Source organism: Sminthopsis crassicaudata, chromosome 4 (genome assembly GCF_048593235.1).
Source record: "Sminthopsis crassicaudata isolate SCR6 chromosome 4, ASM4859323v1, whole genome shotgun sequence".
Lineage (NCBI taxonomy): Eukaryota > Metazoa > Chordata > Mammalia > Dasyuromorphia > Dasyuridae > Sminthopsis > Sminthopsis crassicaudata.
Genome location: NC_133620.1, coordinates 457200730 through 457220295, shown reverse-complemented (window position 1 = coordinate 457220295; position 19566 = coordinate 457200730). Strand labels below are relative to the sequence as shown.

Here is a 19566-nt window from a genome sequence, read left to right as displayed (position 1 = left end):
AATATGAGATGGAAGAGCCTCTAAAGGATATCGCCACGTCCAGTAAAGAGAGAGTCGAGGCACAGGAAAAGTAGCTGGAAGATTTCCATCCTTCCCCTTGAATCTGAAAACCAGTGCTGGGCTTGGCTGCCCAGGCAGCTTGGTTGGGAGAGAAAATCCCCAGCTGACTATGACTACCTCAGTGCTTGGTCTGGAAATGAGGACCAGGCCACAGGCCAATGGACCTTTAGAAATGAAAAGGGGCCCCCAATGTGGAGTGAGGACCTTGCAGTTTCTCCTTCTGGAGAAGAAAGCCTGCAAAGTTGAGCCACACATGGCTAAAATATGCTAACAGTGGAAGCAGCAGGGAAAGAGTCACTGGTGGGTAGTCAGAAGTTCCGGGTTCAAATCCCGTCTCTGCCACTTACTGTCTAGGTGACCTTAAACAAATCAGTTTATTCCTCGGGGCTCCCTCTGTAAAAAAATGAGAGGGTGTAGAAGTCTCTGAGGTTCCTGCCAGCTCTAGACCGAGGAACCTCGAATTCTGTGAATGTGACATTACCCAGCAAGTGACCTTTTAGGGGCAGTGCTCCCCAGACTGCATCACCAATGTAACAGGAGGGAACAAAACACACCAGCCTGGGTATCCAGAGCTTGGAGTTCGAATATCAACTCTGCCTATAGAGATAGAAGACAGTCTTTCAGTGAAATCAGGGTCCTTCTTTCTATACTTTTATAAGGGGACAGAGTTACAGTAATAATAGTAGTCATACTATGTTACTGCTAGCATCTATTTACTACTCTGTTACTATTGCTGTTAGCAACATATTTACACTGCTACTACTACTGCTGTTACCGCTTCTGCTGCTGCTACTACTACTGTTACTATTTCTGCTGCTGTTACGGTTACTGTTACTACTGTTGCTGCTACTACTGCTGTTACTGCTTCTGCTGCTGCTGCTACTGCTACTGTTACTTCTGTTGCTACTAATACTGCTGTTACTGTTACTCCTACTGTTACTATTTCTGCTGCTGTTACTGTTACTACTGTTGTTACTACTACTGCTGTTACTGCTTCTGCTGCTGCTGCTGCTACTGCTACTGTTACTTCTGTTGCTACTAATACTGCTGTTACTGTTACTCCTACTGTTACTATTTCTGCTGCTGTTACTGTTACTACTGTTGCTACTACTACTGCTGTTACTGCTTCTGCTGCTGCTGCTGCTACTGCTACTGTTACTTCTGTTGCTACTAATACTGCTGTTACTGTTACTCCTGCTGTTACTACTTCTGCTGTTGCTCCGCAGCTACTACATCATGTCCTTCGAGATAAAACAAATATAATCTTATTTGATCCTCAGGATTTCTCTTCAGAGCCCATGCCGTTCTGATCTCCATTTTATAAATGAGGAAAGGGAGAACGAGGTGCACCGCCTTGCCCAGGGCCTCACACTTGTAAACATCCGAAGCTGGACTTGAATTCTGGTCTTTTCTGTCTCCAGGTTCAGTGATCTATCCCCTTCACAATTGAGGAAGAAATTGAGGAAAGCATCCAACTTCTTGGGGGAATCCTCCCCGTCAAACTTAGAGGAAGATGTAGACAAGAGTTGCCAAGGATGAGTAGTTAGGGATGTATGGGAATCTATAATTATAGGGAACTTCCCAACAAATGAGAACCCAGGTCAACGTGGGGATACTATTTCTGTATACTTATTGACTTATTTTATGGGTATATTTTTATTATCTGGTTCAGACCCCTTTTCTTCCCCAGTGGAATAGGCTCTGGCATTTAAATAACTCCCAGAGGGTCATTGAGAATGAGGGCATCAAATAGTGCCCTGCCACTGATGTCAGAGAAGCTCTGGGCCTATAAAGCAGGGGAAAGGTCCTTCCCTGCCAGGACTCAGATTTATAGACACTGGAGCTGGAACTGACCTTAGAGACTATCCAGTCTAATCCTCTGATTTGACAGATGAGAAAACAGGTCCTGAGAGAAGTGACTTGCTCAAGATCCCATAGCTAATGAGTGACAGAGGGGAGAGTCGGATCTGGGTCTTTCATTTCAGGTCCAACCTCTAATCTATGCACTATTTACTCTTCTCAGTGAACTTTCCATGCCACTCTAGCAAAGGGGGACAGATGACACTGGCCACGGGGGAGTGAGGGGGGGTTGTTCCTCCTCCCCCTCTTCTAAGCGAGGGGAGTAGTTCACTAAGTCCTTGGTCCTTCTGGGGACAGAGGGAGCCCCTTCCCTTGTTCTCAGGCCACTTTTCATCTAAGATCATAACATGGGAAGGAGGTGAGAGAGAAAACAATGGAAATTTTTTAGCTTCAAAAGAAAATTTCCCTTCCTGGATACTGGTCCTTGGATTAGACGTGTAATCTTTCCAGACGTTTTGAAGCCATGGGAGGACTTGGGGAAGGGGTTGTGGAGGAGGAAGGGGAGGTTGAGAGATGGGGAAATGTTCAGATTTATTTTTTTCCCAAAATTTCCACTCCATCCCTTCCCCCACCCAAAGGTCACTGGTAAGAGATCTGAACTCTCTCTGCTCATTTAAAGACCATCGGGACAGATTCTGTTTTTCTGGTTTAAAAAAATTGTCATTCTGATGCAGGGAATTTTAAGAAGTAGAAATCGATAAGGGAAGTTGCCCTTTAAAGGTTTTCAAGTCTTTTATAAAAAAAATTTCTACAAAGAGAAAGTTTCTCTAGAAACTAGTTTATGAGCTTTGAATGTGAACCCCCGAAACTATCTACATTGGAGAAAACCTAGAAATTATCCATGTTCTCTGGTCTATAAATTCTCCTAATTGCTACAAAAGATCCAGAAAATACAAAAAGAGGGTGAGAAGATGAAGGAAGAGGAGGAGGAGGAGGAGGTAATGCTCCTAAATTTAACTTGTGATACTCAACTAAAAGTAACCCAGAACAGGCTACTTAAAGGAGTATCCTGGGACTCTATTTTTGAGCATCTGGGTCATCCCGACTGTATGTCAGAGTTTTTGTTCATATTGACTGGGATACCTGTCACTGACAGCATTTTGTAACAATAAAGATTTTATAGAGAGATACCAGGTTTTTACCTTTAATATTTCCTGAACTTTCTCCTTTAGCAACTTCTATTTTGATCTCATATTTTATTATCATCTTTTTTTTTTTAAAAATTATCTTCATGGACTGTAATAATTAAGGATTTTAGATAAGCTTCTTCATTCTAGCAACTAATTATAACTCAGACTGGGCCCACTATGAATTTATGTTACATAATCTCTTAGGCACTCACTGCAATAAGGCAATCCTTTTTCATCTCGTTAATTGACTCCCTAGTCCATTCTTCATAGCAGCGCTTCCAAATCTTTTCATCCCTCCTTAAATCTCCCATGGCTTCTCCTCCTCCCATCCTCACAGTTGAAGACTTTGCTCCCTATCTCACTGAAAAAAAAAAGCTGAGAGCTCCCTCATCTCCCCACCTCACATCCCAGATGTCATCTGTCACTAACTCTTCCTTCACCTGTTAAAGAGGTGATACTATTTCTTTTGCCAAAGTTAACACAAACGTGATCCCACTTCATTTCTTCACCAGCAGATTGCCTCTTTCATCCCATCCCCATTTTCTCACTTCTCTTCAATTTCTTCTGATATATTGGTTGCTTCCTTACAGCTTATAAATATGCTCCTAAATACTCCATGACAAGAAATGATCCTTCCATCTCAGCTAGCTATTGTCCCTTATCATTTTGTTGTTCAACTCCCCGAGCACTCTGTCTATAATGGACGCCTCCACTTTCTTTCCTCTTATTCTCCTCTTTATTCTCTATAATCTGGCTTCCAATCCATCACTCAGGTGAAATTACTCTCCCAAATCTCCAATGATTTCTTAATTTTCCTCATCCTTGACATCTCTGGAGCCTGTCAATCACTCTTCTCCCTAGGTTTGCATGAAGCCCTTCTCTCCTAGTTGTACTCCTACTTGTCTAATTGCTCCTTCTCAATCTTCTTTAGCTAAGGCTGCTTATGAGGGTTCTATCCTGGTCTTCTTCTCTTCTTCTATACTGTCTTCCTTGTGATCTCATTAGCTCCCAGGAGTCAATTATCATCTCTTTCAGAATGAATCTACGTATCCAACCCTAACCTCTGTCCTCATCTTCAGATATAGATTTTCAACTGCTTATAAGAAATATTGAATTAGATATCTCTTAAACTCAATATGTCCAAAACAAAATCTTTCTGCTCAAACCCTTGCCTCTTTCTAACTTTCTTATTACTGGGGAGTTTACCACCAAATTCTCAGGTACTCAGGCTAACAACCTAAGTGTCATTCTCAATTTCTCCATCTTTCTCACATAATTCCATAGCCAATTCATGTAAAAGTTTTATCATTTCTACCTTTATAACTCCTCATTTGTGCCTCCTTCTCTCCTTTGACATGTTACCTCATCACCCCGTATCTGGGTGATTACAATAAGCTTTTGGTTGATTTCTCTTTTTGCTCCAATTCACTCTTAATTCCTGTCCATCCTCCACTTGGTGGTTCTCAAACCGAGCTTGCTAAACTTGATCAGGTCACCCACGTATCCCCACCCCAATTCAGTAAAGGCCACGGGCTCTCCATCACCTCCAGGATCAAATATAAAACCCCCTGTCGGACATTTAAAGCTCTCATTACTGGTACCCTTCCTACCTTCCCAGTTTTAGACCTTATACCTTCTCTCTCCCCACCCTCGAACCTTTTGGTCCAACGACAATCCTAGAACAAGCCATTCTACCTTCTGGCTCCAGGCCTTTTCTTGGGCTCTCTCTCACACCTGGAATGTTTCTCACTTCATAATAACTAATATTTAATGAGCACTTGGAGGTTTGCAAAGCACCTATAGATGTTGTCTATCTATTTGATCCTCCTGATAATTCTGTGAGTTAAGTTTTATTATTATTCTCATTTTAAAGACTTTAGAGTCAATGGATCCAGACAAATCTTGCTTTTGCACTTCTGTGATTTTTTGTAAGGCATTTAGGACTAAGATCATGGATTTGAGTGAGAACAGATCTTCATCTGGTCCAGGCCCTCCATTTTACATACAAGGAACCCCACTCAGATCAGGAACCCCAGGACTTGCTGAAGGTGGAATGGCGATTTGAATTCAGGTCTTCCTGCCTCCATCTCTGTGCAATATGGTGCCATTTGGTAGCTTTTGCAGGAAATCCAACACTGTTCTGTGCTCAATACCACAAAGCAATTTTCCAGCGGAAGACTAGCACAGTTGACTGACTGTGAGTCAGTAAATGCAAGAGCACTGCACACATCTGTCTTTGAATACAAAGAGGCTAATGGTAGGGTTCATTCCAGGCCTGAACACCTCCAGGAGATTCAAAGTCAACAAGATAAGGCCCCTCCCTCCAACGAAAAGCCAGCAAAAGCACCAGTGAATCCGCCCCCTATCTCTTTGGGAAATGGCAGCCTTCCCAAAAGGCAGGCAGGTATTCTGTTCCATCACTTGAGAGAACTGGGAGATGTTGGGGTCCCCATGTCCTCAGGATAAGGAATATTGCAGCCAGTGTCTTAAGTATATCTTTTTTCCCCCCCTGAGGCTGGGGTTAAGTGACTTGCCCAGGGTCACACAGCTAGGAAGTGTTAAGTGTTTGAGACCAAATTTGAACTCGAGTCATCCTGAATTCAGGGCTGGTGCTCTATCCACTGCGCCTTATCTGCCTTTTCTTTAGTATAACTTACTGAGAAGGCTTTAGAAGTCAACTGAAATCCCAGAATGTGAGAGTTGTAAGAAACCATGGAAGCCATCTGCTCTAACTGGTACCTGAAGAACCCGAAGAACAGGCATCCAGCCTTTGGTCAAGACTATGGATGCGGTGATCATAGCTCCAGATCTGGCAGGAAGCTTCTAGCCATCCCATTCTACAGGTGAAGAAAATAAGGCTTGAAAGGGAAAGGGATTTGCTCAGAATTAGTGTCTAAGATAGGATTTGAATCCATGACACGCTGGGTGACAGCCACCATATCTTGGCTGTTCTCAGACTTAGCACCTATGGCTTTCTCACATGCTGTGTGAACACAGGGAGGTCCTTAATCTCTATGGAGCTCTCATGTGGAAGATAAGGGGGCTAGACTAGATTAGATAAAGGTCTAGCATAAAACCTGTGATCTTATAGTGCTTTACCTTAACTCACACAGACAGGAAAGAAGGATTTGAACCTGGTCCATTGACTCCAAAGTCTATCCATTACTTGGCAAGGTGTTTTCTTCATCTGAATCAATAAATAGACCTGAAGGGGTCTCAGACAAACATTGTGGCTTCTTCCAGCAAAATTAATGCCCCCTTTAGTGTCTCCTGATTCAAAATCCCGGACTCAAGATTGTTGTGGGCAGGGCAGCAGGGACTATCTTCATGGATCAGGAAGCCGTTTACTTGGGCCTTGAACATAGACCGGATTTTGGTGATGGCAGAGAAAGGGTGAGCATCCAAGCAGGATGAATAGGAAGCAGAAGCCCTGGACTAGCCCAGCAGAGGCATCTCGTGTTAGTAGGAACATCAACAACTTACTGCCCCAGTGTTTATAATTAATTAGCTTATTAATATAATAATAAAGCATTTCCATAAAAGATGACAACAAAATCATTACTGTTATTATTATTACTGTTAATAAGTAAGTGTCCTCAATGTGTCAGGGCTAAGTGCTCCTTTTGGGACAGAAATAAATACAAAATAAATACAGAAACAGACAGACAGAGATTCAGAGAGGAAGAAGGAGAATTTCCAGGGAGTTCAGTCAGGCAATCAGCATTTATTAAGCAGCTTCTGTGTATCAGATTGGATGTGGGGGATACAAAGAATGGCAAAAGACATCTCACTATTCCTACACCAATAAAATCAGATGTCAGGGAAGGAAGGAAGAAAGGGAGGGAGGGAAGAAAGAAGAGAGAGAAGGGAGGGTGAAAGAGAGAGGAGAAGAAGAAAGGAAAGAAAGAAAGAAGGAAAGAAGAGAGAAAAGGGAGGGAAGAGAGGGGGGGAGAATGAAGGAAGGAAAAAAAGGAAGAAAGGAGGGAAGAGAGGGACCCAAGAAAGGAAGGAGGGAGGGATAAAGGAAGAAAGGAAGGAAAAAAGGAGGGAAGAAAGGAGGAAGGAAGAATGAAGAAAGGAAAGAAGAAAGGAAGAAAGGAGGAAGAAAGGGAGACAAAGAAGGAGGAAGAAAGGGAGAAAGGAAGGTCTCAAGAGGGAGGAAGAAAGAATGAAGAAAGGAAAGAAGAAAGGAAGAAAGGAGGAAGAAAGGGAGACAAAGAAGGAGGAAGAAAGGGAGAAAGGAAGGTCTCGAGAGGGAAGAAGAAAGAATGAAGAAAGGAAAGAAGAAAGGAAGAAAGGAGGAAGAAAGGGAGACAAAGAAGGAGGAAGAAAGGGAGAAAGGAAGGTCTCGAGAGGGAGGAAGAAAGAATGAAGAAAGGAAAGAAGAAAGGAAGAAAGGAGGAAGAAAGGGAGACAAAGAAGGAGGAAGAAAGGGAGAAAGGAAGGTCTCGAGAGGGAGGAAGAAAGAATGAAGAAAGGAAAGAAAGAAAGGAGGGAAGAAAGAGTGAGGGAGAAAGGGAAAGAAAGAAGGAAAGAGAGAAAGGGATAAAGGAAGGGAGGGATGGAAAAAAGCTTCCTTATATAACATTTCAAGATTCATAACCTGGAGTTCCTTTTTACTGTACCTGATTTCAACCAGAACCCCATGGACCTAGAACTCTCCAGGCTTACAGGGCCAGATGTGATATTCTGGGCACTTGGAGTGACTTGCTCAGTGCACATGACTGGTGTCAGAGGGGAAACTGAAAGCAGGGGTTCTCCTTTCTCCAAACCAGCCCTCCTCCCTCTAGGCCAGGCTGATGCTCCCCATCTCCACCAAGTCTACACAGCAGCAGTTAGAGTTAGTTTATTTAAACTATATTCAAATTAATTTGCATATGGGCCCTTCCTCCCGGAAACCAAGAGCTTTCTATATCGGACTAGAGACCTCAGAGGCCAGGAGCCATCCTGGAAAAGTGATGATGAGGCTGGCTATTTGCCCAAGAGAAATGGGGGAGCTCAGACTCGGGTTTCCTGTAGCCGCCTTTGAAGCAAACATCTAAAACGTTTAAAAGTCACTTTGGCTCATGAGTTGCAGATTGTTGTGTGAGGAAATGATCCCATTCGCTTCTGGATCATTTTATAAGCCAACTGAGCAGCAGGGAATTGATGAGCTCTTGGGTCATTAAAAAAGGTGTTTAAACAATACAATTTCTATTTCCCTCAAACTGATTTATTCCTCTCTTCCACGATCCCCTACCTCTCTCCTCCTCTTCTGCAAGAATTTTGGGAAATTTCTTATCGATTCCTTTGTTCAAAGGCCCCAAGAGAAACTTTTCCATGACCGAGGAAAAGTTCTCGGTTGGATGATTCTAAGCCATCTTTCCCCTCTCTCCGGGGGCCTTCCCTATCAATAGCTCCCACTGACAGAAACCTTAATGGTTACATTTTTTTAGAGAGGTAATGGATCCAGTCCCACCCAGTACTGATTTCGAGACCCTGGAAAATCACTGCTCTTCTCAGGATTCAGGACAATGATCTTGACATCAGGATTCTTAACCTTGGGCCCGGGGCAGATTCAGTAGAATCTGTTTCATTTGTCATTTTATTTTATGCACTTGAAAATATTCTGAGAAAAAGAAGAAGGATCTCTGCTCCCAGACTATAAGTAGTAGACCTACACTGGAAGAAAGGCCCCTCCATGCCAGAACATCCCAAGATTCACAAAATTAAACCAAGTATCCATCCCCTTTACAAAGGGATAGGTTATCTGTGAGATAAGCTGTTGTGGGTCAGTCAATCCATCAACAAGCGTTTATTAGGGGCTTACCATGTGCCAGCCACTGGTTATTCCCATTTTATGGGTTGAAGAAATAGAGTCAAAGATGAAAAGGGATTTGTCTGTGATTTCATTGCTAGCAAATGCTGGAGGTGGATTTAAAATTCAGGCCTTCCGGAGTCTAAGCCAAACATTCTATCTAGTCTCTGATGCTGGGAGAAGATAGCTCAAGGGCTGCCCAGACCCAGTCATGGGATGGCACAAGGGATAGCTGAGCTTTTAGCCATAAAAGAATCAGGAAGCCCCAGGGTGCAGCATGCTTAAGGCCTGCAATCACAGGAATCCTCACTCTGCCACTTATTGGAGTGTGATGGAGTGCTCTTTGGAGCTCTGTTCCTTTTTTATTTTTTTGTAAAATGAGGGGTTGGGCTAGTGGGCTTCTGAAATCCATTCTAGAACTCTATGTATGACCCCTCTGGGACTCATCTCCATCTGTAAAAGGGGGAGTTGAGTTAGATAGTCTTTAGATCCAGTCCAGGACTCTATCTATGACCCCTCTGGGCCTCAGTTTCCATATATAAAAGAGGGAATTGAGCTAGATGGCTTCTGAGGTCCATTCCAGGCCTCCATTTCTAACCCCTCTGGGCCTCAGTTTCCCCATCTGTAAAAGAGGGGGTTGGGCCAAATGGCTTATGTTCTGAGTCTGAATGAATGAGCTCTACCTAGGCAAGTCCTCAGGCTTAGATGGCCCAGGGGTGACAAGTGGATCAGATTATCCTTAAACAAGTTAGGCCTGAAGGGAAAAGCACAAGGCACAAGCAAAGCTCAAAGCCTCACAAGAGAGGAAGTCACCCTAAAGGCCAGTCCGGGTCAGCTTTGACTGAGCATCTCCACATAATAAGCTGAATTTTCTGTAACATTTTAGTGTTGGCAAAACTCTTTCCCCCAAGCCACTCAGAGTAGTAGGGAGTGTAAGGATTGCCTCCTTCTTGTGAAAGAAGAAATTGTGGCTTGGACAGACCAGCTCACTTGTGATGGGTTTCATGGCTACTTAAGCATCAACCGCTGGATTTGGACCCAAACCTTCAAATCTAGTGCTAGAGAAGAAATGAGCATCTACTTAAAAGCTCCTCAAAGCATCTCCCCTTCCCTTCCCATCACTGTCGCGAGTCCCCTCAGCTGCCAAGTTTGGAAGCCAGCATCCCTTTGCCCAAACCCTGAGCTCGAACTCAATAATAACAGTTAACATTTTCCATGTTATCTCACTTATCCTCAGAATAACTTCGATGGTTATTTGGTGCTTATTATTATTATTATTCTCATTTTACAGAGGAAGAAACTGAGACCAAGGTGAAATATCTTGTCCGGGGCCACACAACTAGCAAGCATGTGAGACCGGAGTCTGTAGAAATCTTCCTGACCCTGAGAGGGGCCCTCTACCCACTGTGCTACATGGAGACCCATCTGAGAATCAGCAGCCTGCCCAGCCCCCATCCCACAGGAATTAGGGCTAACCCCCTGGGCACACAGGGGGATGCAAGAAGGTCATAGTCACAACCACTGTTTTCATAGGTTGCCAACCTCCCCAAAAGCTTTTCCAAGCTCAGGGGCTTGGCCAGTCCAGTTAGGGCCTCCCACCCTCAGCATCCACAAGGTCTCCAACCCGTACTTTACATCCTTTCTCGTGGTTGATCCCAGATCCCAGAGTGCCAGCACTCTCTTTGGACACAAATGCATTTCCTGTCCACTGTGTTTATTTTTATATCCCTGCCAAAGAATGGATGAGAACAGTGGCCACTGAGCCCTTCTTGGCAGAACAATTAGCAAATTTACAAATCTGGACTCTGTTCCTGCTTCTGGTCATGGCTTTTTTATTTTTCTCTCTTTCTTCCTTTCCTTTTCAGACTCAAAATCAGTTCCCTCGGACAAGACTCTAAACCTTGATTTGTATTCTCAGGATCTGAGAGAATTGGTAGGACTTGGAGGTACAGAAGGAAAACCTTGGACTCACTGGTGGAAGGGTTGGCTTGCAGTACAAGCTATGAGATCTCTATATTCCAATTCTAGATCTAGAGTCCCGAGGTTCTAGGATACTTGGCCTTTCTGGACCTCAGCTTCCCCATCTGCCAAATGAAAGGCTTAGAAAAGATGGTCCATTTCAGGCCTAGACTTATAACCCAAGAACTCTCTGGGCCTCAGTTTCTCCATCTCAAAAATACAGATAGTACTTTAAATCCTTATCTTGTAGGTTTACAGGGACTTTGGGAAATAACTAATCTAATCCTTTCATTTTACAAATAAGGAAACTGAGGCACCAGCAAGCACAGGTGAATTTTCCAAGAAAAAGTAATTCAGTAGATGTGAATTTAAGTCCCAAGTCTCTTAATTCAGAAAATTCTTTTCAACATGCCATTCAACTAACATTTATTAAACACTTACTATATGCTGAGTCCTAAGATCACAAAGATCAAAACAATCCAGTTCAGGCCTTCAGAGAGTCACATCCTTCACATCATGTAAATGAACAAAAAATAGATGTAACTGGGATATTTCAAGAGGAAGAAAATGCTGATGAGTGGGAATCAGAAAAGACCTTACTGCCGGCTAAGGTCTGAGAGCTGCTTCCTGAGGAAGAGAAGGCTTCTGAAAGGGCAAATTTGAGGACATCAGCTCAGGTCATGGGGACCCTTGCTACAAAGACCTGAAGGCAGGGGATGGCATGTTCTGTAAGGGGAATGGCAGCAGGCTAGTCTGACTGTAAAGGAGGATATGTGAAAATAAGGAGAGTCAGATTGCTTAAACACAAGGTTGACGATTTTATATCTTACCTTTGACGCAAGGGGAGCTATGGAAGCTTCTTGAGAAGGGGAGTGCCACAGTGAGACCTTTGGTAATTTAAGAAAGCCAATCTGGCAGCTATGTGGAGGATGGATTAAAGAGTGAAGGAAGTGGAGACCACAGGGTAATTGTTCAAATAGGGCTGCTGTGTGGATGGGAAAGCCCTCGATGTGTCACGTGGAATGGAAAGTCATCCTTAGAAGCAAGAAAAGCTGGATTCAAGTCTCATGTCTGACGTATACTGTGACGTTAAGACAAGTTACTTAATCTGCCCTCCCCCCCCCACTCCCTATGGCTTCCTAAAGACACCAGGTTTCATAAGTGTTGTGGGTCTGAGCTGGTGGGTGAGACTTCCCCCAGTCAGTGTCCTCCCTACCAATGAAAACAAAGGTCCTTAGCCACCACCACTCTCCCACAATAAAAAAAAAAAAAATGACACTTAAAAATGTAAGCTCTCATCATTAAAGGACTAAAATTTTACACGCATTTTTATATAAATTTTTTTTAAATTTAAGGCAATCTGGGTTAAGTGACTTGCTCAGGATCATACAGTTAATAAGTATCTCCAGAAACCCCAGGACAGGCTTGAATTAAAACATGAATGAATGAGCTTGACAGGTCTTTAATGTATTAGTCAATCATACTCACAAAAGGGGCAGAGCAATGTTCAGGATCCAGAATTTAGGACTGAAAAGGACCTTGCAGATTATTTCTCTGCAAGCATCTCTTTTTAGAGGCAGCTCAGAGCAGTTTTAGAGTATTATTAGCCTTGGAATAGGGGAGACCCAAGTTCAAATGGGATCCCAGATTCTGTCCAGATGTGAGATTCACATTTCTCTGTTTCAGTTTCCCTCTTCTGTAAAATGAGATAATAAATAGCCTCGGTCTGCAGGGCTGTTGTGAGAACCAGAGGAGCTATTCATAAAGCACGCTGCAAACCTGAGAGTGTTGCACACATGTCAGCTATTTGTTACAGTTGTCATCATCTGTACTGTTACAAAAGAGGGAAGTGAAACTGGGAGGGGAGGGGACTTCTCAGAGCTCACACAGCTCGCTCACTCAAGCTCACTCAAGCTCACTCAGCCTCATCTGTAGCTTTAGGGAAAGAAAACTACCATGGGATGGTCTGCCCAAGAAACCCTCCTTTTTCCTTTCTTTTCCAAACAATCATTTCATAGAATGCTAAGGACCCAGGTATAAAAACTAAGCTTTTATTTTGAAAACACATGCATAGAAAATTTAAGCTTTTATTTTTAAGAGATGGAGATGAAAACCTAGGGCTATCCCTCCCCATGCCTCCAGAAGGTGGCTTTGTGGGTGCCCTTGTGGGGCTCCAACACTTCTGGGAGATTCAGCATCATCCCCTGCCTCTAGATTTGGAGCCAGAAGCACCTGAAGAAGCCCTGGCTTCTGGTCCCAAATTGAACTTGTTGCCTGAGTGATCTTGTTAAGGAACTTGGCCTGGAATGGGGCTCAGTTGCCTCTGTAAAGGGACAGATGGGCTCGGTGACCTCCAAGATTCCTGCCAGCCCTAAATCAATCACTTTGACAGACATCCATGGGCCAGAGGGAGGGGGGGAAAGGCAGGTACAGAATGATTCTAAATGAGTGGGGCCCCAGTTCTAGGAGCCTACTCCTCCTGCCCAACCATCCCTGCCCAGGATGAGGAGGCCCAGTCCTCCTGCCCGCTGGCTCGGGCTGGTATGTACAGGGCACGCTTGCAGGGGCCGGGCCCAGGAAGAACAAGAAGACACACGCCCTCAGCAGCGGAATTGCATCCCTGGAGGGAAATACCAGTCTGGAGAGGTTGGAGGGAGGCTCTCCGGCTCCCAGGCACCCCATCAGAGCAACAAGGGATGGCAGTTCTTAAGGGAACTGTGGCCAGAATGGAGCCCAAGGCCAAGTCTTTGGCAGTGAGCTCAGATGGCATAAGGAAGACGGGAAGAGGAAGGAGGGAGGCGGAGGATTAGGAGGAGAGTGGAATGGAGTAGGAGTGAGAGGGGAAAAGACCCAGGAAGGGAAAGGGGAGCAGACCCAGGAAGGGAGAGGGGAACAAAGTCAGGGAAGAAGAGAATAGACTCAGGGAAGAAGAAGGAAACAGATTAAGGGAGGGAACAGACCTAGGGAAGAAAAAGGGAACAGACCCAGAGAGGGAGAGGGGAACAGAATGGGATGGGAGTGAGAGGGGAGCAGACCTAGGGAGGGAGAAGGAAGTAGACCCAGGGAGAGAGAAGGGAATAAAATGTGATAGAAGTGAGAGGGGAATGGAACCAGAGAGGGCGAGAGGCGCAGAATGGGATGGGAGTAAGAGGGGAACTGATTGGAAGCATCTATTAAGAGGGTAGAGAGGAGATGGGAAGGTATTGTACTGGCTCTGGAGCCAGAGGTCCTGAGTTCAAATCTTACATCTGTCACTTTCTTCCTGTATGGCCTTGGAAAGATACTTAACCATTCTGGGCCTCAATTTCCTTCTCTGTAAATGGAAGGCACTGAGACAGATGACCTCTAAGGTCTTTCCCCTATAAATTTAATCTATGAGCCTAAGAACCTGTTGAGTATCATACTCCATGTTAGGTTTGGAGAATCCAAAGACAAAAATGAAAAATGGCCCTGGTCCTAGTCTACTCAAAAAGCCCTAGTCTACTGAATATATTATATATTATAGACATACATGCATATTCTATATTCTATGTATATATATATATATATATATATATATATATATATATATATATATATACATATAAAATCAATGACAATAAGATAGCATTCATGTAGGGCTTTACATTTTACAAAATGTTTTCTATGTTTTCTCACTTGATCCTCATAACCACCCTATGAAGTGCCATTATTATCCCCATTTTACAGATGAGGAAATTGAAAAGAAATGAGGTTAAGCAGGGTCATGGAACTAGTGAGTGACTGAGGCAGAATTCTAACTCAGGTCTTCTTGGCACTAGAATCAGTTCCCTATTTGCCATACTTCCCAGCACCCTCAAGTTGATTTGGGGAGAAAAGAGCAACAGAAGGGAGAGGGGAATGGGAAAAAGAAGAACGCAGGGAGCTATGGTGAAGAGGGAACTGGTCCTATTGGGCCCATGAGTGGGATGGAAGAAAACTGCCTTCTAAGAGGCAATGTGGGCAGCCCCCCAGGCCCAGGCACTGGAGATGGAATGCCAATTTCTGGAGATAGCTAGGAGTCCCACTTGGCTGGAACGTGGCATTCCTGAAAACTGGTAAGCCTGGAAAGGTAGACTGAGGCTCAAATCATCTTCCCCTCTCAAACCAAACAACAGCAGAGACCAGGAATCCACAACTAGTAGCAGCCTCTGAGGCCCTCTAGTCTAATCTCATTTTACAAAAAAAGAAATAGGTTCAATGATTTGCCCAAATCACATAGATGGTAAGGCAGGTAGGGCCCCCGACTCCAATCCAGTCCCTTCTCCACCATTAACCCTTCTGTGGTGAGCACTTCACAAAGCTTGAGACTAAGGCTTGGGAGACTCCCATCGTCCATTCTCCCAGTGTCCATAAGGGCTCCACAGGAAAGTACAGAACCAATTCCCAAACTCCACTGGGAATATTCGATTTCTTTGTTCCAAGGTGTCAGAGTGGCTCCAAGTGAAAATGTCCCCTGCACTGATACCACTGAGGAAAACCCAGAAAGAACCCCTAAAGGGCAGAAAAATGCAGAAAAATTTCCAACCACCAGAGGTTTCCCTTCCATTTTTGCCTCATGAAGTTGCATCCCTTCATGGTGATTCCCAAGTAACCCAAGAGATATCTGGTTTCACATCCACTAAGGCTGCCCATCTCTTGTGATAAAAAGAAACAAAGCCCCCCCCCTTTATTTTTTTATTCATTCCTCATTCAAAGCTACAAAACAGGGTTAGCAACTGAGAAACTCGGGAGTTATCAGGCAGCCTGAGAGATAGTTAATGTTGACTTGGAGTCAAGGGAAACCAAGTTCAGATCTTGACTCCGACCTCAGACTAGCTCGCTTTGTCATACTTGGCAAGTCGGAGAGAAGGAAGAAGGGGAAAAATCAAATGCCATTTTCCCATGGTTTCTTGCAATCTAGAACACGGATCCCTTTTCCCTATAGGGGCTGGCACTGGACGCCCACTGGTGTGCCGTGCAAATAAACCAGCTAAGTCCTGGGTGAGCATCCGTTCCCAGATGCCATTTGAACACATATCCCGGGGGCCACCATTTAGAGGGAGGAAAAGACAAGACAATAGCATATTATTTCTACATTTGGACAAAGGTTATCTCGTAGATCTCTTTCCAGAACTGAATAGGGCCTCCTTTTTTTTTTCTTTTCTTTCTTTCTTTCTTTTTTTTTTTTTTTTAACCATTCTCCCCTCTATAAAAGAAAAAGGATGCTTCTAGCACTTTTAAGTTATCTGGAAACATATTAGAAATACACACTCTAAGTGTGTGTGAGTATGCATTGGGTATATCCCCAAAAGGATGATTTTTAGGTCCTGGTCCCAGTAGAAGTTATTTCATTCCTTATATTTCTGTTCCCAGTACCTACCACAGACTGGATACTTCAAACAGATTTGGATCGGTTTGACTAGAAGGACCTGAGGGTCCTTCCAACCCAGATCCTGCCACTTGCCCGGTTGCACTCAATCCCAGCAATCCATTCTCTTTCCACTGCTCTGACATGAAGATACACTGGGAAAGAAACAGGAGGGAAAAGCCTGGTTTTTTCCCTCACCTCCCTCCCCCCCCCCAACACAAAGCCAGCTCAATCAGCAGATACCCAAGCAATAAGGCAGCAACAAGGCCACAGTCTAAAAAGGATTGGATCAGAGGATCCGGGTTTGAATCCTGAGTCTGCCACTTCCTGACTGTATTGCCTTGGATGAGCCTCATTATCGCTTTCCTCGTTTCTAACATGAGTTACTTGACATCCCGAGTCTCAGTTTCCTCATCTCTAAATCAAAGGGCTTGGATGTTATGGCCTCTGAGTTCCTTTCCAGCACTAAAGGTATGATCCTTCCCTGGGTCTCCATTTCCCTCTGCTTTTTTTTTTCCCTTAAAAAAACAAACAAACAAATAAAAACAACTTCTGAGATCTTGTCCAACTGAAGAATCTAAAAACTAAACGGGAGGAGGGAGAAAAGGGGAAATGTGAAGAACAACTCCTATGGCTGACCCTTCCGGGGCTGAGGACACTAAGCTACAGCTTGAGATTCTTGGATTTCATTGAAGGAACTTCCCTGTTTTCAGCCTGTGTATGTATGTGATTCCTTGAGCCGAAAAGTAAATAAAATTACAACATTCTGTGCTACCCACCCACAGGGGTATACTTTTCTGAGAAAACAGAATAGGTACCAGCCTTGGCTGTGCCTCGCCTTTGGCACAATTGAAGCTGAATACCCGAGACCAGACTTAGCTGGGGGTTGGGCAGGAGGGATAATTCCTGATAAGGGGATAGTGCCCAGAGATCACCTGAACTCCCCCCATCCCAGCATTCCTCTGCACTCCTGCTACCTCCTCCTTCTCCCCGGAAGCCCTTTGTTTATCTCCTCAGCTGACTCATCCGTAGCCACCTTGGTGGCCTTTGATGGCCAAAGTCCCCTCACATCAGGACACCCTCACTCCACCCACAGACTCATTCCTGGCGGCCGTCTCAGGGTATCCTCATGAGCCAGCAGGATGGCGACCCAGGGCCAAAGAGAACCGAGATGTCCAGCTGGGTGGGTCTCTGCCGGCCCAGAGAAGCGGGCACCTGCAAGGTGACATTCCTTCTCCCTCATCCCAGAGAGCCGGACAAATTAGCAAAACGAGGAGGGAACTGAGACCGGAGAGATGAAGTGATTCTGCCTAAATAGTCATCAACAGAGCCAGAGCTTGAACCTAGCTCTAAATTACTGCCATTAAACCATTGTACACAAAATCAGACACTGGAGTCGTGACCTTAAACCCAGATTCGGCCACTTCCTACATGTGTCATTCTATAATCCGAGCCTTTTCCATCTATAAAACGAGGGATTTGGACTAAAAAGTCCCTTCTAGGCTGAGATTTCCGATTCTACAGCCCAGATATTACAAAAGCCCACAATTTAGCCTCATTTTCCCATTCTGCAAATAACATCTGCTTCAGGAGGTGTGTGGCTCAATCACAGGGAGAGTTCTTTGCAAACCAGAAGAGGTAGAAGTGGTGGAGGGAGAAGTAAGAGAAGAGTGATAGAGGAAGCGATGGAAGTCACAGGATAGAAGTGTGGAGGTGGAGGGAGAAGTAGCAGAAGAGAGGTCGGATGGCAGAGGGAGTTGAGGTAGAGGTGGAGGCTGTAGTGGAGGCTGTAGTGGAGGCAGTGGCGGTTGTAGTAGCAGAGGAAGCGTCCTCTGGAAGGAGCGTCTCCAAGTCAGCCACCCAGCAGTTAGAAAGCGCCCGCTGTGCTCCTGGCACGGCCTCCTGCTTAGAGGCCAATCTCAGGGCATTCACCGCAGCTGAGAACGATAAAAGCTCCGGGGCCTCACAGGCAGCTGGTCTGGGGCTGCCTTAGCACGGATTTCTCTAACAAACGGGCTTTTTTTTTTTTTTTTTTTTTTTTTAAATTAAAGAACTCTTTTTTAAGTGGACTTTTCCTCAGAATCCTCTTTTTCAATATAAAATAAAATGTAACATGCACAGACCCCGTAGGGCCCCAGCCTCCTGGCCCTGACCTTTTCTCTGTATTAGAATCACAGACCTCTTGGGCTCCAAGAATCACGGTTTTAAACGCACAAAATAAAACGCACAGACGGACAAGAGAAACAAAAGTGACTGAAGATAAAAGACGGAATTTTTTTTCATTCAGGTTCCCGCCCCCCCCCCAGATCTGTCCATGGACGCTGCTCTACACCCCCCCCTGATAAATCAAAGTTCAGAAACTTGGGGGGGCGGGAAGACAGCACCCCGCAGCGTTCCCTCTCCCCGGGGATGGACTCGCCCCTCGCCCTGCCTTCCCGAACCTCTCTCGGCGCGGGCGCTGCCCGGGGGGGGCTCACCTGAGCGGGATCTTGATGGCCAGGTACCTGTCGATGGCCACGGCCAGCATGCTGAAGATGGAGCTCTGGGTGAGCACCAGCACGAAGCAGGCGAGGAAGAGGCAGCTGTGGAAGTCGGTGCAAAAGCCCACGCTGATGGTGATGGCGAAGGGGATGGAGGCAGCTGTGGAAGTCGGTGCAAAAGCCCACGCTGATGGTGATGGCGAAGGGGCGGCAGGGGCGGGCCCCCGCGGCCCGGCGGGGGAGAAGCCCCCTGCTCGGCGGGGCGGGCGGCCGGCGGACGCTGGGTCCCCGGGCGGCCGGTGCCGGCTCGTGGGAAAGGCGAGGGGAGGCTGCCGCTGCCCGTCAGCGTCCGCGGGGCCGGAGTCCCGGGGTCCTGGCCATGGCCCCACTGCCCGCTCCGCTCCGCGCTTCCCCGGAGGGGCTCGGGGTCCGCCCGCCGTCCGGGGCTGAGCCGCGGCTGGAGCCGGAGCCTCTCCTCCTTCCCTCCCTCCGGCTCCCGCAGAGACGCCCAACTAAGTCCCAGCCTCAGCCCGGGCTCCGCAGATGCAGGCACATGGACCCAGCGGGCGGGGCGCGGGCGGGGGAGGCAGAGCGCGAGACTTCCGATTGGACGAGCGGCCCGTCCCTCGCGTCCGTACCTCGCCCAAGCTCCGCCTCCTTACCGTAACCCCTGGAGGACTGGCGAAATCACAAAGTGCCCCCGAACTCTCCGAAGTGGCGGCTCGGGACCGGAACTCGGAGCCTCAGTCACTCCTCCCGGGGACTCCCCAACACCCGAAGGCGCCCCGACCCGAGCGGACAGCCCTCCCCGAGGAGAACCCGCCACCCCGCGCTCCCCGCGCTCCCCGAAGTCCTCGGGCAAGCAGTGGGCGGGCCTCGCCCGGGCGCTCGGGGCCAAGGAGCAGGGCTGGG

General features: G+C 46.0%; 1 protein-coding gene across 1 annotated transcript in view; it reads right to left on the bottom strand.

Annotated features, from left to right (window-relative positions):
• Nucleotides 1–19035, bottom strand: part of ADORA2B (adenosine A2b receptor) — a 41334-nt gene extending 22299 nt beyond the window's left edge. The window contains exons 1-2 of the mRNA XM_074264909.1: nt 19002–19035; nt 18652–18814 (exon numbers count right to left, since the gene is read on the bottom strand). Coding sequence (XP_074121010.1) covers nt 18652–18814; nt 19002–19035 — 197 coding nt within the window. The remainder of the gene's footprint in view (nt 1–18651; nt 18815–19001) is intronic.
• Between the last annotated feature and the right edge of the window lie 531 nt (nt 19036–19566).